General features: G+C 40.4%; 1 protein-coding gene across 1 annotated transcript in view; it reads right to left on the bottom strand.

Annotated features, from left to right (window-relative positions):
• Nucleotides 1-42: 42 nt before the first annotated feature.
• Nucleotides 43-22348, bottom strand: part of LOC311020371 (solute carrier organic anion transporter family member 1C1-like) — a 36287-nt gene continuing 13981 nt past the window's right edge. The window contains exons 3-15 of the mRNA XM_084020369.1: nt 16851-16992; nt 13887-14019; nt 13548-13669; nt 13327-13473; nt 12452-12550; nt 11280-11528; nt 9836-10000; nt 8101-8296; nt 5791-5956; nt 5286-5458; nt 4712-4776; nt 4360-4477; nt 43-1999 (exon numbers count right to left, since the gene is read on the bottom strand). Of these exons, the coding sequence (XP_083876495.1) occupies nt 1762-1999; nt 4360-4477; nt 4712-4776; nt 5286-5458; nt 5791-5956; nt 8101-8296; nt 9836-10000; nt 11280-11528; nt 12452-12550; nt 13327-13473; nt 13548-13669; nt 13887-14019; nt 16851-16992 (2013 nt within the window). The 3' untranslated portion in view covers nt 43-1761. The remainder of the gene's footprint in view (nt 2000-4359; nt 4478-4711; nt 4777-5285; nt 5459-5790; nt 5957-8100; nt 8297-9835; nt 10001-11279; nt 11529-12451; nt 12551-13326; nt 13474-13547; nt 13670-13886; nt 14020-16850; nt 16993-22348) is intronic.

Genomic DNA, 22348 nt, shown 5'->3' with positions numbered 1-22348 from the left:
TATTTTAGTATTACATTTAAGGTATTCTTTGAAATTTTACAAAAATAATCCAAGAAAATTATTTACATTCTGATTTCTTTAATGCAAGTAAATGCCTTACATTGAGATAACGACTTCTTCCTCCACACCTCTCGTTGCTCCTCTCTGAGTCTGTGCATGTAGCCGCCTGAAACTAAACCTGAATTGAAAAGACGATTCAGTCACCACAAAGGGTAAGTTACCAAATTACGACAGCGTATTAGGGCCATTGTAGGTATAAAAATATACAGCCAGGTAAGGGGGGGTATTCAGACAAATAACCCCTGTTTTTTGGGTTTTTTTTTACCTAAATGGCCCTAATACACGGTCTTACAAAAATATCCACTTTGTAAATAAAGTCTTGCAAAATGATGAGGCTATACATTGAGAAAAGACAAAAGAAATACTTTTTAAAATTAGCTATTGTCTTGAGATACAGAATCTAGTAGACTAATTTTACTTGAGAAATTATTTTGACAATTCAACAAAAAATATGTTGTGATTATGAGATGAAGCAAAGACCAATCTGTTTATTGGGTTTGGCACATGAGTTCATGCACACGCAAAAAAAACCAAAAACAACCCTAAAAATAGTCCGACCAGTGAAACGCAACATAGCACGGGCTGCAGACGGGGAGGCAGTGCTTACACACATAAATAACAAATGCACATTTCCTGTGGTGACATCTTTTCATCAATGAGTACAAATCCTGCTTTTTCCAAGGCACGACACATGGAGGACACAAAAGCAAGTATTCACCTCACCCCTCTGTTTAAACAAAGATGGCTATATAGAGATATTCTGAGCAAATTCCAAAGATCAGTATCAAGTTGACAAAATGTTTGTCTCCTTACTATGAGATTTAGATGTGAGTTAATCGGGGCTGGTGCTGGTTGAAAACATACAGATACAGAGCAGCCTCCACGAGACAAACGGGTAAGCAAATCTCACTGAAATATAATTTCCATTTTTAGTGATTATGAGTACCAAAGGAACAAGTTGATATCCAGAAAGCGCACAACACAAACTGCAATACAATCAGACTTGACTTTGGGCTGAGAGTAAAACACAAACGTTTTCGAGTCAGTCGGAAATTAAGTGTTTTTTTTAAGTGAGTGTAGACTTGCATTCAGTGATATGTGAAAGCAAAATAAAACAGTATTCATATACCATATACTCAAAATGTGCGATACATGATTTAGAGGTAACTGTTGAGTTAATGAGGCACATATGTCATACCTGCCGAACCTTTTTGACATCACTGAAATATATGTTCATACACATATTTCCTCCTTTTATTGTTTTCTGGAGAAAAATCCTCACTTTCTCCTTGAAGGCCTAATTTTCCTCATCTTAATTAAGTGCTGTGCCTCTGTGTTATAAGGCATAAGGAAGAAAACATTTACTTGAAAGATAAATCCAAAGAGGCAGCTAAGTGCTGGTAAAAGTCTGCACAAGTCCCATTTCCCATCTAACCTCTTGTACAGCCATTAAAATCAGAAACATAGTAATATTGGAAAAAAACAACAGCATGTACATTCAAGAAATATTTCAGTTATATCAAAGTTCTGTCAAATTCACAAAGCCTGCACAGTTTCAGTAGTACAAATATAGAATTTATTCTTTATATGACATGATCGGATATAACATGTGATTCCCTGAACATTTCATGTGTGTGTGTGTGTGTACTTGTAGTGTCTGTGGTGGGATGGAGACACGGGGGGTCAGTTCTGCTGGATCCATCACAGCCGCGTCTCCCTGTCTGTGCTGTTGTCTGTTGTTTGTTGTGATTGGTCAGAATTAGAAGTCACAAACTCCTCCTTCCTGAGGGCCTCCAGCTCTGTTCCACCGTTGGCCAGATCTCCGTGGACGGCATTTCTTTCCTCCTTCCTCAGCTGTCGACTGAGCAGAATGAAGCCCGGGATGCAAATAACAAACGAGATAGTCCGCAGGCTCAGGGTCAGGCCCAGGTATGCTGTTCTAAGAAGAGATGTAAAAGTAAAGCTGATTTAGGTTTCTTTTGATAATAGGAATGGAATGAGGGAGGGAAGAGACTGGGGACATCAGAAAGCATTAAATAATGACCATGTAGCCTAGATGTTCAGACTGCTATCGCTAAATAATTTTGATAATACTTAAAATAACTTAAAAATGGGATTATTCTCAGGCAAGTTCTGAAATAATATAGAGCCTATTTTTCACTTATATCTGAGTGGATTTCTATTCATGGCCTTGACCAGGATATTGGGAAGTTTAGGTTACACTGAATATGAAAGATTGTTTTAATTCAAATCTATTTGAAATTTCATGTTTTCATTGCAATGTTACAGTATGATAAACTAGACAAAATAGAAAAAGTCTTGACCCTGAAGTAGACTGCTTGAGACTGATATGAACTAATTCTCACAAATGCAGAAAAATAAAGATCCATAAAACTCTTACAGTTTTTCTCCATTGGTTTGGCTCTTTTCTTGAAACAGAAATTACATTCTCAAAACAACATGGACAAATCTCCAAACCACTTGGCAATTGTCCACAACAAAATTGCAATTCTCATTCATTAATCAAATTGCAATTGTCTTAGTACATGTCTCAATATCTCATTACATCTTTGCCAATGATTAAGTACAGGTAGCCTACATTTAGCACAATTTCCAAGTGAATAGATCTTGTTGATCTAAACTGATTGTCGATTCTCAGTCTAATGGTTGTTCTCTTCAAAACATGTCAGCATCATTTCATTGTGTAAGTCATCACTTGCACAATAGTCTGATCAATTGTCAAAATTAGTCAAGAACAGAATACCATGAATACCATATATGAATCTCTTGGAACATTTGATACATTGAGTACAGTAATTGACAGTCAGGTGAAACTAGAACTTGACTAACGAAGGAGGAGTTTCACTCATCTCAGATGACCAATCAAACCGTATGTTTAGTTACCTGACAGGTGCTGTCTATGATTGTGAATGCTGCCAAACATATACAGTATATATATATAAAGGTTGACCAGGACCAGTACCATTTCTGAACATGGAGGCACCTGGCCAAGCAAATGAACAAGGGCAACTGCCTGCTCCATGAAGAAGAAGAGGAAGAGGAGTAAGGGTACGTGGTGGTGGAATATGGGGAAGAGACCGAGGAGCACGAAGACACCATGTTGTCCCGGATGAAATTCTGGCCACAATTATAGACCATGTTGTCAACCACCGTCTCACAATGGTGGAGGCAGGTCGCAGAGTGCAGCCTAATGTGCCTCGCTCTACAGTCTCCTCCATCATCCAAACCTTTCGCACGGAAAACAGGTATGTACTCATATCAGTCAATAATTGAATTATATGTTGTATACTGTAGAACTGGACACTGTGCATAAAGCAAGAAATGTGCATTTACCTATTCATTTAGTGTGTGTGTGTGTGTGTGTGTGTGTGTGTGTGTGTGTGTGTGTGTGTGTGTGTGTGTGTGTGTGTGTGTGTGTGTGTTATAGCCCTGCAGTAATGTACCTCAATGGGATACAGTAGTATTCCAGTCACTGTTCAGTGATGCATTAGAATAGTGGTAAAAAGTAAAGCAACAATACAATTTCATTGGTAACTCATTCTGTAAGAAATACATAAGACATACATTACGAATGGAGTGTTGTCCTTTGAATTCTATGTTTGAACGACAACCTGGCACGGGTGGCTACTCTTACCGTAAAATCCTATTTTTTTTTTCAGTTTTACACACAATTGTATTCTGTTAGCTAGACAAAAAAACGAGTACAGTAACCATTGTCAATGAAGGACTGGGCTAAGACTTAGTGGTGGACATGAGGGATATTTCAATTGTCCTCTGCCATAGTGACAAAACGTCTAAACATTTTGACTTGCAGTGCTTACACAATGCCAAAGGGATGATGCATTTTGGGGGCACTGACTATTTATATGAGAAAGGAATTTAGATTTGACACATGAGTGAACTGTTTTGGGAGAGATATGAGCTTTTGCAGGTGAACCATGGTGTTGTGCTGAACCATCCAGGTTATTTTGGCAAAAGCACCAAGAGTGTTGAGAACGTCCGGTCTGTTTCGAGAAATGAGCCAAAGCAATTGAGAAGGATCTTTTGTCTTTTGGGGGCACTGACTATTTATATGGGAAAGGAATTTAGTTTTGAAGCATGAGTGAACAGTTTTGGGAGAGATATGAGCTTTTGCAAGTGAACTATGGTGTTGTGCTGAACTGTAAGACTGTTTTGCCAAATGATCTTAGAGTTTTGAGAATGTAATTTCTGTTTCAAGAAATGAGCCAAACCAATGGAGAAAAACTGTAATACCATTTGCTGGAATGTGAGTACTACCTGTATGCAGTGGTGTTGTATATTCTACAGGCTCCTATGCCTCCACACCTCTTCTGACCCCATTTTAGACATGTGGTGTCTATGATTGCACCAAAGTAGATGGGTGCCGGGATCCCTGCTGTGAGACCAAAAACAGATTTTCACAACCTCATCGCCAAGAACTGAAAGGCAACTGTTCAGATTAGTCGGCATAATTATTCAAATAGGGCTGAAACACAACTTTGGCAAAAACAATAGAATAAAATATCAAAAACAAATTAGAGTATATCTGCCTGTTCAAGTGTCAGGAACATTTAGAAGAAAGGTGGAATAAGGATCCACTCAAACATGCTTACGTTTTACGGAGACTTACCGAGGGTACGTGTTGCCAGAGCATGGAAACCCAACGCCAAAGATTTCAGCTGTGGTTTGATGCACCTAAATTAAGACATCGCAAGCAGTTTTCAGGAAATTTAGTCAGAAACCGTTTCAACATTCTATACTATGAGTTTTTACATTTTTTTTTTTTTTACATTACTATACTATTAACTGTTCATTTTAGACACACTATAGTATGACTTTTTTCCAATATACTCTACTATGACTTTTTCAACATACAACTTTTTTTACAACATGAATTGTGTTTACTGACTCTTCTTGTGAAATTTGGACAAAGTATAGTTTTGGACATACTATACTCAGACTTTGCTTGACATGGAATGTCAGTAAGCAACATTCGCTGGCTATAAAATGGCTTTTGAAATCAGCACCATCCATCATGTAGGCCCAAATTAAAAGTGCATCAGAATGTGAACTGTAAAATGATTTTACATGTCTAGGGGAAGAAGCTTTGTCCTTACAGACATAAAGTGAAATAATGGACATGATGGCATTGAATACAACTCTTTGTACTAGTGTCAATTCAATGAAATGTGTTGAAATCTGACCTGATGAGAAACATGTAGCCTGGTGTTCCCCCAAGGGAGATGATAAAGGAAGTGATGACAGAGAGAGCCAGGAAGTATGGGAACATCCTGTCACAGTCGTCCTTGTGAGGACACTGGCCGGTACTGGCCGTAAAATTGCCAGCCACGCCCACACAGCTACAGTTAGAGAAGACCTGGAGAGACACACGTAAAGTCGCACACACATGACCATGTAGAGCAAGACATAGACACATAGTGAATATACACAAACACCCATAGTGTATATGTGGCTGTGGATCAGCGAAATCACTACGATCACTGATAATCAATACTAAAATAAAAGTCAACCATGTACAGTTAAGACAACTTATTGCTATAAGTAATTAAAAAATGCACAACAATAACTTTCATTTATACACAACTTTTTTTTTTCAAATACTGCACAGGTAATATTGGTGATGGCCCTTAGATCATATGGTAACATGAACACTTTTCCATGTGTAATATTTCTTGTTTGAGTACTTACTGTGTTTTTCCCTGAGCCAGCAGTGCTGGAGCAGCCAGCGAGACAGGGAGAAACATATGTGATGTCGTTCTGTCCACAGACTGGGTCCCAGTCACTCGCTGAACAAAAACAGCCCGAGTTGCAGGCTGCGAACACTGAGTGTTTCTCATAAGATATCCTATCCATGCTGGAAGTTGGAGAGCGAGAGAAAAGCACACATGAGAGCAAATAATTTATTATGGCATTACTTACAGTAACGGTATAGTACATAATAGTACTTAGTAGTAGTGCTTACACAAGTGAGGTGGGGCTGCATTATAAATAAGTGAGCAGTTAGCCACTCTCAAGCATCATCTGGCTGCTTGTAATCTCGACATGTACAATAGTGTCAGAATATCTGATGTAAAAGATATCATTAACTCTAGAGGGCGTATTCATGATATATAAATTAACCTCAAGTGCATTCAATGCAAGTAATGACCTGTCTGTCAGATCAATAACTGTACTGCGTTGTACTGAATTTGGAGTAATTATATGTCTATATATTGCTTATTTAAGACGTCACACTAACGTTGATGCCGACATGTGACACGCCACGGCCTCTCTGGTTCCATAAAGCCAGGATGGAAAAGGTTTATAAATGATGCGATCGCGGCATATCGAGGGCTCTGCTCGCTGCAATTACAGTGGACCCCAGGAAAACTAGCTTGGCGCCATGGCGTCCAGCTAATGGGGATCCTTTTAATAAACAAATAAACAAACAGTGGAACGACTTAATGGCTGCAGTCGAATAGTCTATTTTGCTTAGGAAGGTTCCTAACTGAAGAAGTGACCCAGAAGTAAACAAGTGATAAGAGCCGTTGGGATTCTCTAAATGCAAAGGAAAGGAGCTCCAATGCTTCCTTTCAGAGCTCCTTTAGCATAGGATGCAACGGACCTTCCTATGCGAAAGGAAAGGAGATTACGCCGACCCACATTTCTTTGCGAGAGCAACATTTAAAGTGTTACACACCTCGGCCGTTCATGAAAACAAACGATATGTGCATTTGCATATTTAACCCTAAGGGACCCTTGGGGACATTTTTGTCGTTTTCATTTTTGTTTTTACGATCATTTTGGCTGTGCATATGGCATGAATTTATGTGCCGATCATCAGCTGTCAATCATCAGCTGTCAATCATCAGCGGCCGCGTTATAATGACGTAGCTTAGTGAAAGTCCGGTTGGATTTTCTGAGCACCGCGATCGACTTTTCCTAAATCCTTTTGAGTTCTCCTATCGCCTTTCCTTAAAGGAAATCACCACCGCATTTCCATACTGAACTATGTTCTGCTCTGATCTTAGACGAGGTGATACATACCTCCCTCTCCTCTGTGCGTGCACTCAATGGCTCTTGCGCGCACTCCGCGCAGCGCTAATTTGCTAGCATGTAGCTTGTCCCAGTATATTCCTTAGGATCCAAAGGGGGGTGAAGTTAGAAGCGACCAAGCACTTCCACGTTGTCCCTATTTAAATACGGTTACGTGAGTAGTTACACGACCCAAGTTTGGTTACACAAAATGAAACATGCCAATTTTTCTAAGCGGATAACAAGGATAACTATATAGTATGGCGGAATAACAACTGGAAGCACTTCGACGTCGGCGCAGTAATATCATCACTCCGCTCCCCCTCTTACTTCCGTCAATAGAACCTACGTGACCTGCACGCCGTCGCCTGCACTACCTGTAGTAGTTTGTGCACAGTTGAGGAAGCATCAGGTTGTAGTAAGATAGTTTGTGAACAATCAAACATCATGGTTATAACGTGCATCGTACAGGGTTGTGAAAACAAGCAGAAGATATATAGTCCCGTCATGTTTTGAGTGATGATATTACTGCGCCGACGTCGAAGTGCTTCCAGTTGTTATTCCGCCATACTATATAGTTATCCTCGTTATCCGCTTAGAAAAATTGGCATGTTTCATTTTGTGTAACCAAACTTGGGTTGTGTAACTACTCACGTAACCGTATTTAAATAGGGACAACGTGGAAGTGCTTGGTCGCTTCTAACTTCACCCCCCTTTGGATCCTAAGGAATATACTGGGACAAGCTACATGCTAGCAAATTAGCACTGCGCGGAGTGCGCGCAAGAGCCATTGAGTGCACGCACAGAGGAGAGGGAGGTATGTATCACCTCGTCTAAGATCAGAGCAGAACATAGTTCAGTATGGAAATGCGGTGGTGTTTTCCTTTAACCCTGTGACGTTTTCCCAAGAGGTCAAGGAATAGGAGTTAGGAATAGGAGTTAGGACCTTATTTTTTGACTATTCGACTGCAACCAATGACTCACCTGTTGTATGAAAGTGTCACTCCGGCTACCTTGGCGTTCTCGCAGCTCATTGCGAAGAAGAACAGCGACAGGACGTAACCGATCAGAGATGTGCCAAAGGCAAACCTGGCCGCTTCCATGATGTTGAGCTTCAGCCTCTTCATCAGTAGACCTCCAGAAAACATTCCCAGTGCCACAGCAGGGATATTGATCACACCTAAGTTTAAGAGACAGCAAAACACAAGATCACAAATGAAATGTTGCTTCAAAGGCAACATCTGGAAATCTTGAAAAAAGGCAGAAAATATGTATCAACATAATGTGTCAAAGTACAGCTATGATCTTTCACACAAGAGGGGAAATAAGACTACAGGAAATTCCAAGCTGCCTTGATCGAAAAAAGAGCCACACTTATTATTTTTTCAGTCTTCACTTATACCTTCATTTAACATCAATGTGAAAACATGGACTTTTATCTTCACCCATGTCATCTGCTCTGGTCACTAATAATGCATTCTCTTTCATGCAGCAAGTCTATTCAGTGGAGGCATCTCCTTTGATGAGACCACATGTATGTAGGGACTTTCATCTGATGTGATCAACTTCATTAGATATTTCAATTCATATGCAAAGCACTTTTCATACCCACAAAGCTCTCTCTTCTCTGCAGCTGTTGTGATAAATAGGCTGAATTAAAAACCCCGACCCAGTTCTCCTTTCTTTAACAATATCTCTTCTAGAAAATTGCCTTTTCTGCTTCATTCAGAGTTCAGAGTGGCATTTAACTCTGACTAGGGTAGTCCTGCTCTTAGGTGTACTTGTTTTGCCTGTTTTTACTTTATGCACTTTAGAAGGCCCTGCAGCACTAGTAGCACTTTTCTTGTGTTTTTATGTACTGTTTTTATGGATTATTTTATTGCTTTGATGTAAAGCACTTTGGGTACCGTCTGGCTATTGTAAAGGGCTATACAAATAAAATTTGAATTGAATTGAATATTACCATTAATTCACTGGGAAAACAACACTGACCTGAAGATACACCGAGATGATTTCTGAAATTTGGATTTATAAACAATGTGTTTTACAAACAATGTGTAAGCTTAAAGCTGCAGTCGGCCAGTCTGGCAGATGGAGTTGACTCAGTCAAATTTGGAATGTTTCTCTCAGGCCCCTCCCCCTCTACCACAAGCTCCTCCCATCGAGTGTTCGTCAGTGTGCGTGCACCAGATTCTGTGAACGTGTCTTCTCATCGATAAACGGCATGGAGTACACGCTACACAGAGGTAGGCTGGCTAACTTACTCATAGATAGAAACTGCTAACGCTAATGTAGCATATGCCTAGCTTGAGGCGTGTGCCTGTGATATTGTAACATGTGTGAGGGGGGGAGGTGGGATCTGTGGCGTGTGCACAAACTGTGAACTGCTGAGTGGACAGGATTTAAGTCCAGGGGGCGGTGGATTTTTGCAAAACAAACAACAGGCTCTATGTGCACGTAGAGACGCGTTTATTTTTCTATCGGAGCATAGTGTCGGTTTCAGTGAATATGATCAAACAAATGTTGCTGACTGCGACTTTAACAGTGTATGTCGTGTACATACTTGACACAAGAATATATCTGAAACTTAGGCACATCCAATAGATCTTTCTCCCATTCAACCCAGCAGAAACGCATCTGCTCATCTGCATTGGTTGTGTGCTGATTTTCCAGTTTGCATAACACAATAATGTATGTGGCAAAGAGCACAATACAATACCCATGAGAAAGTTGGCCTTCGAGGCAGACTGCCGGAAGTGTTGCTCGATGTACTTGGGCTTGTAGGTGACCATGCCGATGAGAGAGTTCAGCTGGATGATTGTCACACACAGGTAGATCAAATACACAGGGTGTCCCAGCAGAGTTCGCAGGGTCGGAATGAAGTCTGTAGAGGGATACAAATCAGAGTTGAAACACACCTTTCTGAAAATGTTAAATATGCAATGTGTTACTGACTGAATTCCTCTCTGTTTATGAAGTGTTCCTTTCTGTCTACATGAAGCACTATTCTGCTGATTGACAGTTGACGGCGGTAACGCTGTGTACACACCGGAAGAACTGCCCGACTCGCGTCGGTAAATTCGGCGTCGGCTACTTAATATGGCCGACTCGAACAATGACATGGGCGGTTCACACCTACGGAATTACAGCCGACGCCATACGTTCCGCGCTTGCGCCAGATGTAATGTCTCCAAAACAACAGGCGGCGCTAATCTGTATTGTGGGCCAAAAAACACAAAAACCGGAAGTAGGCGGTCCTCTCTAGACCACCTTCTTCGATTCCACTGGTTATCTGGTATGTTTACCATCGTCACTTCCGGGCTTCACTGATTCGCTAGTCAAGCTGCTAGCCTCCACCAATCAGAATGGTAAAAGAATGACCGACTCGAATGGCGGATTATACATTTGAATCGGCTGAAATGAACGCCGACGTGGGCCGATTCGAGCGACCACACCAAGGAGACTCATGTCACGGACGCCGACTCTCTCAAAGACGCCGATTTTCGGTCCGGTGTGAGCCCGCCTTAATGCACCAAGAAAGGCAGTGAACAATACTTCTAGCAAGTAACCATGGATAGAAACAATGCACGATATAAAATATTTTAAAGATCCTATGTGTAGAATTTTGATGCGATCATATCAACATTGTGAATCATTGTGATGGTGTACATTTGTTCTTGTAGAAAAATGGTGCAGTTTATGTGTTTTCAGCCATTTCATTCAGCCCATTCATCTCTGAAGTTAGGGGCTTTACACTTTAAATATTCAATCCATCAGAATGTCTGAACACAAAGGCCATTGATGGAATCTGAAATACTGAGGCCCAATCCCAACTTTGAGACGCCTTCCCACAAAGTCCTTGAGGGCTTAGTGCTCTCTCACTGTCAACCCATCGAGTGCTTAAGGGCTCTCTCAGACAGAGAGCCCTTAATGCACACTTCCCTAAATCCACATATCTGAGGGAATTACCCATAAATCATAGCACGTTATATGGCATTATCAGCGGAAGCCCTCAAGCATAAAAAATGTGCATACTGCACATGGGTGTTCAGACTAGTATAATAACATTAATATTCCAGATAGCATCATTTTCCAACGTTGACATCTATGAAAATTCCACATTTTACTGTTAAACGACTACAAACCTCCTAATCCAGCCTTACCTTTGGCCATTTCAATGAAGGTAGTATTTTCGTCCACAGGATACTTGTGCTTCAGAAGAGGAGGGTCTTTAATGAAGCTTGTCTGCTCTGGTGTGCACTTTTCTGGGCCCTGGGGCCCGGTTATGGGCAGGGAGCGGGGCAGGAACCAGAATGGGATGGCGGACAGCAGGGTGATGACCCCAGCTATGAGGTAGCCCAGCCACCAGGCCCCCACCCAGCGAGCATCCGCTGGGGTGATGGTGATAGATTCTGTGTTGGGGTACAGATGATGAATGCTTTGGATAAACACAGATCTGTTGTGGTTCAGTGGGACAATTTTATGAGAAGAAGTTTAACATATTGTTTTTAAGGCCTCTACTAAACTGGATAACCAAATGAAAAGGATTCAAAGATGGAACACCAGGGGCAGATTTTCCTATCAGGCACAACAGAACTCTGAGAACCTGCAGGCTGCCTTTTAATTTCTATCATTTCTGAAATTCAAAGTCTGACATGAAGGTTAGAAGGTACTCATGTGGTTTCATTTGAGTTGAAAACAGTGGCTTTGATTAGCTATTATTAAAAACAAGTTCTAAAATGTCTATGATTCAGGGAACATTTTAAAATTGTTTTATTAACTGGTGTTCTTCTGTTGCTAGTTACATCTTTTCTTTGGCTGCCTTCCTGCCTTCTCCCTTCACTGCACTCTATTTGATTGTAGCTCATCACAGGACATTGTCCCTCCTCTCCCTCACCATGCCTTGTTCATTAGCCAATTGATCCTAATCATGCACACCTGCTCTTTCCAGGCGAGGCGCAGTTCATCTCCAACGAGCCTATTATCATGGCTCAGTTTTATGAATGAAACGGACATTTTGATCCGGAATGGTAGAGAAAGTAGAGCTAACATTACCAATGACCCTGTTCTATTCAAGTATCCCAGAAAGTCATATCAGTGAACCAGCAAGCTTTTCACATGAAAACTGAATGGGAAGACATCAAAATGTTTGGGTTCTGGTATACCATTGTGATGAGCTGCTGTGTGTAATGGACATCATACTGGCTAAGGAATATGATGTTGAACAAATTCATTCACATGAGCTCTTTGTCAGTCTGGGTGAGAGGTGAATGACATCCTCAAATTCAAAGAAAGGCTTTAAAATACTTAGACGTGTACTTTTGTTTAAACTCACCCATTTTCACAAATCCAATGTCCACGTAGATTTTGGCACAAAGGGAGCCTAACAGGTAGCCAAACACGGGTCCAACCACTGAAATGGTCTGCACACAGCCTTGGATGTGGTAAAGAGACACACAACACACAGTGCGGTTAGAATTCCAGGATTGAATGTAGATGGTTACACCAACATTTTACCACAAATTGTGCTCACATTTACTCTATATACATGGTTTAAGCCTCATTTGGTTTGGGAAAGGCTTGCTAAGTAAACATGTTCTACTTCAGCAATACTCCTCTGCTATTGTAGAACACTAAAGGGATTTAATGTCTATTGCTCATGCTGAGCTAAACACCACTGCACATGGCATTATTGTGAGATACTGTAATGGGCTCTGAAGAAGCGTGCTTTGGCTGCTTGAAATGAATGCTGCAGCAACATTTTAATTTCATGCAACGAGCATGCAAAACATTTTTCTACCTTTTTAAAAACCTTTTGAGTGCCCATGTAGCAGAAATAGCCTTGCACCTACTGTGACACCGATAGAAGTCAGCAGAGTGTCCGGGGCTAATTCACATGGGATAAATGTGTGCTTTGCCTATGAAAATCTAAAAAATATATATATATTTCAACATATACAGTGCATATACTGTATATGTATCAAAGAGATATACATTGGATATAATAGTGTTGTCAAGTCCAGGGTGAATAAAGCTGCATAAAATGCAACGCGTGTTAAACTGACATCAAGATACAGAACCCCTGTGTATTGCTTATATTTGTTGGGGGTTGCACATTTTTAGAAATGATATTTTGCAGATAATTTACAGGGAATATCATCAATGTGTTTACTTCAGTGTATCTCTACCACTGGATGAGGTTTACCTTACCAACATATAGCGCAGCATTCTCCTCAGTAGCGAAATCATCTATGTAAGAGATCCCGAGTGGCTGAACAGGCGTCTCTCCGATCCCCCTCAAGACATTTCCCAGAAGCACATAGATCCACATCGACAGGTTGGAGTCGCCTTCGCAACCTGGAGGAAAAGATGAGAACCGTCTCAGACGTCTTTACTTGCCCACACTAGTGTGTACACGTACAAGTGCTTACCTGTGGATGGCACTTGAGGCAATTTACCATCTTGAGTCACGTCTGCCGGTGAGTCCACCGTACAGGGAGAGGGGTTAAGGGTCGAGTTCGCTACCCGTCGCACAGAACTTTCATATTCATAGCTGTGCACGAAACACACACAGAAGTGTTAAAATGCAGGGGGCAGTGATGAAATAATCAGAATTAAATGGTTACAGAATGCAATCAGTAGCATTATGTTCTCCTATATACTGCTTTATTGGGTGCAGTAATATATCAGGAGAAATAATGCTGTCAGCCTGGGAAGCATGTGTTTTTTAATGGAATTTTTACAAGTCAATTGACTTTTCTTTAACTCACCGTCCGATGATGAAGTGAGGCAGAGCGATGATGAATGTGCCGATGGACATCAGTACGCAACCCACTGCGATGATCTTTGGCCGATGGAGCTTGGCCCCAAAGTAACTGACGAAAGCTATCACCAGCAGGTTACCTGGGAGGAGTATCAGGGACTTACTAGTGCTACTGTACATCTCCAGAACGAAGGAACAGGATCATTGCTACGTTATATTTTCATTCAGATGGTTTTACTCAATTAAAGAGGGAAAAAAAGAAAAGATCTGGAAAACAACCATCTCAAACAATCATTCTCTTCATATATATTAGCCAGTATCATGTCGATTACATACTGCAGATACCTTTCATGCAGTACAACATTTTCATGTTTTCATATAAGATGACTTCTCCCTTCATGTGAAAATGATCAGATGAAAACGGACAGCTAGGCTGCTGTGTATATCCGTACTTTGAAAGGCAGATGAAGTGTTCTCACATATGATGCATTATCTTCATGCTCCAAGAGATTTTTATTATCTACAGCATGTAGCAGCAAACATAGGCATTCATAAAAAAAATGATGACGTGGAAACTAATTTGTAAGATCAAGACGGAAATCTGGCCTAGAAATTAAACCTAATCCATGCTGCCTGACCTTTCTCCATTGTGAAGTCTAATTTAACGGATGACGTCAAACCCTACAATAATACTTGGGCTGTTGTTGTCGTGGACGTGAGAGAGACGGAGAGAGCAGCAGCATTGAATGTGAAATGTCAAGTAATTAGGAGTAAGTGTGCATATCCTTGTCTGCGTGCATAGTCATAAGAAAGTGATTGTCTTTGTTGACCGCTAATAAAGAGGCAGGCTACAATATAGAACCATTTCACTTGATGCTTGCAAACACATTTTTAGGAAGAAAAGTAAATATTGTTGCATATTTTGTTAAATATGTGCAAAATATGACCCGCATGTGATCTAAAAGGGTTAAAATGTGTTTTTTTTTTAATTCATCTTGACTTAAAAACGATTTAATTCTGTTTCATTTATGATAATTATGTATGTTTCATTACTTGTTCTAACTTTTTGGATTTTGATGTGCAGTGTGTGATTTCATGCAGCATGTACTAGAGCTGGGGTGAATCATCTGTGCTCCTCTTCCATCGTTAGCACTCTCTAATCGACTTTATTCTTTATTTCTCTCCTCTATCTGCTCTGCTGTCCTTTCCCCTTTTCTTTCCTCTTCACACTGCCCTGCTTTGCCTCTATGTTCCCCTGGCAACGGTCCTATAGAAAAAGCTTGTTGCCTAGGCCACGCAAAAGAAGCAGCTTTCACAGGAGACAGAGATGGAGAGATATGGGGGGGTATTCAGCTCTGACTGCACTGAAGGTGTCGTCCTCACCTTTTTGTCCAGCAGGTCGGCACACAGCCCCACCTCCAACAGAGTAACAGCAGGGTGCCATAGTGCTACTGAGGACCTACGGTCCTTATTTCTCACTACTAGCGTGTCACCATGCACCCTGACCACCTCCCTGTCAGCCAAAGAACAGAAGCAGAATGTCCGATAGTAGATGACGACTTGTATATCGGATGAATCCCGTCTCCTGAGCTTTTAGAATCTTTAGTTGAATAAAGCCTTGCATCACTGGCCTAGAAACGGGTCGGGGGACACGCTGGAAACACACTTTGCTCAACGTCATCAAGAATTATTCAGCGCTAAAAGGGAGCAGAGATTGTAACTCACACAGGCTCCACCCTCTACGCGACCCTCTACTCATCAAGTCCAGCAGAGGGCTCTACTTGTGCTTATAGAACTCGGGTTACAACATCGTAAACTTTGTTACATACAGTATGTACAGTGCTGCAAGCCAGATCTACTCAGTACCTGTATATTCACAAATGAAACCTGTGATTTGGTCAAGTCATTTCATTTGAACTATCTATGTGATATCGCACTCCTGCTGCAATGAAAGGTAGGCTATAAGAGGTTGCTATGTAAGCGTCATGACAAGTGGTATCTGAAAATCTGAAATAAGCTTCAAACACAGGAAAAGGAAAATCTTGTCAAAACCCGTACTCTCCAAGACGTGGAAACAGACTAGAAAATCGAAGGAGTTCAACTTTAAAAGCAGCAAATTTCCAGGAGAACTGGTATTGTAAGCGACTAAGACACTGTTTCAAAATCAGGTTGGCATTAAGGTAGCATTTACATAGATATAGATATAGTATCTGGGATAAGTCGAAATCGGCTTAAAGTATTCAGCGTGTGAATTCAATTCAATTTTATTTATAGTGTCAAATCACAACAGAAGTCATCTCAGGACACTTAACACATTGAGCAGGACTAGAATACGCTCAAAATTTCAAGAGTCAACACATTTTCAAAGTCCCAACATCACCCAGGGGCAAGTGTTACAGCGACAGTGGCAGTGAACATATCAGATGCTTTAATGAGGGTAGTTGCTTTGTATCAAGTTTTTTTTTACTGTGTTGTGTGTTTTTACCATCTACCTCATTTTGAAATGATTATGTGTCTCTAAGACAACTCACATCTGGATATGCAGTGCAAGAACAGGGTGAATGTGATATTTCATACAGAGCTGGGCAGTTTGAGCTTCACTTAAACAACACGTTGTTTGGTTTTGCCTGAAGGGTCTGATTTGCATGTTTGAAGCTTGTAAATTCCCATGTATATTTCTGGGGGTATACGGCGACAAAGAGTATAGAGAAGTGATCGCATAAAATAATTCCAGAGATGGGCTGTTGTGTCCCTGCTCGACACTGACTCACTACGCGCACACACGTACGCACACACAAACACACCCCTCTGTCCTCTTCTTGGAAGCCTGATGAATCCTTTATCTGCAGCTTGAATACCTCTGTGATCCATTCATATTTCTGTCCCAAAGACAGAAAGAGAGAAGGGAGGGGAGCCCACCAAACTGAGGCTGCGAACAAAATAACAACAGTGACCGACGAGGCCTACTCACCTATCTCGAAGCTGCCGTCAATGACACCTATTAGGTAACTGGGGATGTCAAAGCGCCTCTCCAGCTGAGTTATTGTGCTCTTCATGTAGCTCCCTGACAGAGCCTTTGCAAAATAGGCAAAGGACAAAGCCACCAGAAACATCTGGGAGAAGAGAATGAGATGAGAAAAGAGGGAGAGAAAGAAACAAAGAAAGGGATTTAATGCATAGGAGCATGGAAGTATAATGCAAATGCTGTTTTCACCTTATTATTACTAACAATCTTGATTGTGTGCACTGTGTAAGAACAAAAAAAAAAAAAGAAGCACTGGTGTGAAATCACTATTGGTGCCGTGATGCATGAACTCGGCCCATTAACCTACTTTAACTGGTCCAACATTCACTAATTAACAAGTGCCAGCGCCACAGGAATAATGGGCTTTATATTAGTTAGAGGTTGTGGAGTGGAGCTGAGCGATGGGATGAAGTCCACAAACCAATGGGAAGACTACGCCCACTTCTTATATCTACTCATATCGATGAATAAGAGCCACTTCCAACAGTGACTGACCAAAGAGACCAAAGACAAAATAAAAAATCAAATAAACTCATATATTCATTGAAGACAGAGGTCCAAATCCCTACACAAATTCAGTTTTCTTATTGACATCAAAGCAGTCTAAATGAGACTAAAAATGATTAAACAACAAAATATATATCGACTCTGGCCTTTTTACATTATACGATGGATATAACAGTCTCCAATAACCCTCCACCTCCAGCACAAGAAAAAGCTGTAATCACTATGTTTTTTAGATTCTTTAAATAATTTAATCAATAGTTTTTTAGATTCTTTAAATAATTTAATCAATATGTTATGGTATTAGTTTGTTGTTTTTTTATATTGAACCCTTTTATTTTATTTGCCTGTTGTGATTTATTTGAAATTGCCAAATCATTTACAGTTTTATATTCCACTAACCAACTTGGAGTATAATGGTGTTCTGTATGCTTTTTGGGAAATTGGCCAAGGCTTACCACATCCCCCCTCCATGCTTGAGATTTTGTGGAAAGTTATGATCAAGCCTTAAGGTGGTGCATTTCTACAGTGGTGCCCTTAAATGAGGAATAAAATCTTCATTCTCACATCCGGTTTGTTTTATGGCTGCATGTCATATTTGTATGCTTTTGAATGTTCACAATCGCTTCATTGAGCCCTTGGATGAAATAAATGCATTTAAAGAAAACACAAAATAACACAGCTTCCTGTGAAATATGTCAGAAATAGGTTATTTTTTCTAATCAAGAGTCACATGTTTGCCCCTGCTAGGCTAAAGAAGCAAGCAGTGCAGATAATCTTAGTTATAACATACATAATTATTAATAATTATTATTAGAAAAATGGCATAGAGAGCACAAACCATCTGCTTATTAATGCCGCAAGTGCTTACACACACACACACAGACACATGGGAGCCATCATAAAAATCCTGGCATAACATCATAGGGAACGGGGCATTCCAACAGCAATTATTCAATTATGTTAACAAGTGTATGCTTCTTTTGCCCCCAAATGAGCTAGCATGGCACCGTATGTGAACATCCATAAGAGGCACAGAGACCAATTAGACAGCAGCTGGCTCGTATGAAAGAAGCAGTCCAAATGCAGCTATTTCCTCAAGCATTATGGGGAACCTACAACATGTGACATTGTAAAAGTAATACTATTATTTCAGTAGAAAAGGTATATTCAAGGCCACATATGTGAAAAGCCTTTGCAGGTTTATACAGTTGTAGTCTTTTTCTTTTCTTTATACCTCCATATATCTCTTCCTCAGTCTATATCCACAATAACTGCCTTTCTCGCCAATTTGTCTTGCAGACATGATGGCAGTGGTTTTAGTCAGAAGGAGAATTTAAAAAAAAGCCTTTGAGCAATGGACTAAGTGTGATCTCTTTCAGTCTTCCTGAGTGCTTGTAAATAAGTAATGGTTTGTGCCCTTGGTCACGGTTCTTGTACTTTATCCCGTCGGCTCACTCTGCATCCAGCGCTGACGTGAGAAAAGCAGCGTGCATGAGAGTCACATTGCACACGTGATCAGGCAAAGACGCATCATAGCAGACGGGACGATGGCTGGCATTAGTCACCCGTAGCATCACCCAACAGAATCGCTCAAAGGGTGCAAATCAGTTTTGACCATATAGTGGTAGTTGAATGGGAAGCAGCGCTGCCAGCACTGAGAAAACCCCATTAAGAAAGTTAGAGAGGCAAAGAGAAGTAGAAGTCTATTCATCATGGCAACAGTTGTGAGAGAATCAGGAGGTTTACTGTTATAACGAATACCTGCTCCTCTCCTCACACACAAAGAGTCCATTTGCATGATAGGATGAGATCAGTGCAAACAGACCTCTGTTGATATCTTGATGACCACAAGTGCTGGCTGTGGGGCATTAACCAAAGTAGCTCATCATATGTGCATTTCCTGGGGGGATTAGCGAGCAAGCACGCATGCATACGCTTGTTTCCCTCTAAAGCAAGGAAAAGGCTTTTCTTAATTACCATTTCCAGGCTACTTCTCGCTTATTTTGTTGCTGAGTAAGTGGTTTATGCAAAACTAATACATAATAATAAAAGTCCAAAGCCATTCTTAGTCACATGCTTAGTTACAATATTTCACATTTAAAGCTGTTGGGGTTAGTGCAATATGATCGAGTTGACGCTTGTTGGGTTATTTATAGGTCACGGTGACATTGTTTGTACCAGAGTGGGTAACAGAGTCTGTTAGAAACTCAAGTTTGGAAAAATATCCAACTTACTTACAGCCACTGCAATCTTTTGATATGACATGCCTGATGCGACATGAGAAATATATTTATATATATATATATATATATATATATATATATATATATATATATATATATATATATATATATATATATATATTCTAATTTACTTGTGGTGGAATATTGCTCTTATCCAATATTTTCCAGTCGAGAGCGGAAAAAACACGAGGCAGAAATAAAAAGCACAAGCACACCCTTTTCTGTTATTTGTGAGAGTGATAATTTATCACACAACACATGACATGATTATAAAAGAGTTGAGTTTTTTTTTAGCAGGAATCAAACGATAAAAGAACAGATTTGGGACATTATACTTATTGGTTTAGTGAACAAAAAGCACAAAATGAAACGGAGCCGATTAGAGTGGATGCCATGTCCCACCCAGCCGGTCAGGGGAGCAAACAATTCTGAGAAGAAACACAAGTCTATCCTGCCACTGGAACCTGTATTATGATAAGCTGCTTGAACACCATTGTCTCACATCACTTTCAAGTGGGGAAAATCAACAAGGTTGTCTGATTTCTATGAGCCCTCTTTTTTATTATTAGGGCTGCTTGAGACGGGAGAAAAAAGGATAAAGACGAAAAGCCTGAGGTTGACTATTTATAACTATGAGATTCACTGATGTTCTGCCTTTTTCTTAGAAATAAACCATGAATATTGTGATTTTGGCGCTATGGCTACAAGAGTAACAATATTATTATAAAAAAGCATGCAGTTGCTTCAGTAGAAAACCATTAATTCAACGCTGATAGACTCAAGCGTCTTTATCCCAACATGACTTTTACTCTTTAAGAACACAAAGAAATCACTTTTATTTGTTTACTAACTACATGAGATGTATAACAGATAAGCAGTGGCGTGGTGTTGCCTGTTGAATAAAAATGGTTGAATTAGGATTTACAGATGGATTTTTTTTTTCTATGATGGGGCAATCTGAGAAAAGGTTAAGCATCAATGTTCACTGTATAACAGTGAACATTGATATGTTGTTATATATAAAAATATTATGGCTTACTTGCTTTCTTAAATGCTATGGGATACCACAGGGTTTTTTTTTAAGAGCCATTTAAAAAGAAAATAGGAATATTATGAAAAATGTTAACCTAAATTGGGTTACCCTTTATTCTGAATGGTTGAGGGAAGGGAAAAGGGGGAATTATTCAACCTCAACCTTATTTTTTTTAATTATTTTATATCTTGTGTCTAAGTGGGGGCAAAAAAAACTGGACCAAAATTGAATGTGCAGCATGTGGCACACCATGATGAAGCGTGATCTTTTCTTTTATTGTGTCTCACCAAGTCTCCCTCAAGGAGAAGTTGTGTCCACATTGCCGAAATCAGCTGAATCTTCAGCCACACTCCCCCGAGCACTCTCCTCCGCAACTCTTATCCAACAAATCACAAGACCCCTCTATGAGATTTCACAACGAGAGGAACCTTTCCTGTAATGTCGTCTCGCTCACTGGAACAAGTTCAAAATTGTCTCCCTGCTTTTTTCTGGAGACCCGCTTCGCAAAAACGACAAACAATGGCGACCCAATTCATGATAGGCCTCCTCTATAAATAGTGAGAAGAGTAAATTTGTGGGTAAACAAACCATTTTCAATGCCCTTTCTGCATCGCTTCATATTATCTTGAATAGGTAGACAAGACGTTCTGAAGAGATAAACATTTCAGGAATCAGGACACGTTTCATGCGTGTGTTGTTGACAACATTAAATACTTGATAAATGAGACCAGAATGTATGCTAGTTTTTCATAGTACATTATGTGCCACACATATCAGGACAATATGAATGTTCAGGCTCCCTCGTATGTCAAAGCTGTACTGCAGAGCTAAATGCTGATAGAATTATGCAAATGTAGGGTAGACCATGATAGAATCGTCTGCGACCCACCTCTGGGTCCTGACCCAGTCTTTGGGAATTACTGGCCTCGGGTTAAGGTGCTGACCACAGACCAATTCTTCCATTAACATCCATTCCTCATCTCTCTGTTCCCTCTTTTCCTGTCATTTTTCTAATATCAGCTATGCCCAAAAACACAAGTCATATCAGTCATAAAGTCAGGAAATCAACTCAGTTCTGCTCATCATATGCTAACATCATGAAGATGTGATATGATCAACAAATGCTGAATACCTAGTAAATGCTTTGTCAATTGCTCTTTCTCAGGTCAAGAATGCGTCTGGATGAGAAGGCCTTGACGTGCTGAATGATCTCCCGGCGGTGAGATTGTTATGACAACTGCTCTTCCAACACTTGAGCAAAAGGAAGGAAGGAAGCCTCAGCATTGCAAAGCAATACATACAAGTGGCGATATATACACTGCTTTCCTGTTAAACACGTGTACACGTGGGCATTTCCAGTATCTAGAAGCAACTTACTGGAAACCAGTAAAAAAAATGTTAGGACATGCCACGCTGATGTCAAATCCGCTACAATAATGCAAAGCCTTGTATCAGACTTCCACAGTGTATTGATGAAGTGAAGTACCTTACAAATGTCTGGCTATTATTAAGACAGAACGGTCTCAGGTTACAAACACCAGCATCCCTCATGGACATCGCACACGTCATGCTTGTGGAAATGACTGTAATTTAGTTATAAGTTACTTAGTACAGGTCTCTACACATGCAAGCCTACATTCTTAGAGAGCATGTGACCCCTC

This window comes from Eutrigla gurnardus (assembly GCF_963514095.1).
Source record: "Eutrigla gurnardus genome assembly, chromosome: 10".
NCBI classification, from domain to species: Eukaryota; Metazoa; Chordata; class Actinopteri; order Perciformes; family Triglidae; genus Eutrigla; species Eutrigla gurnardus.
This window is presented reverse-complemented; position numbering and strand designations above follow the sequence as displayed.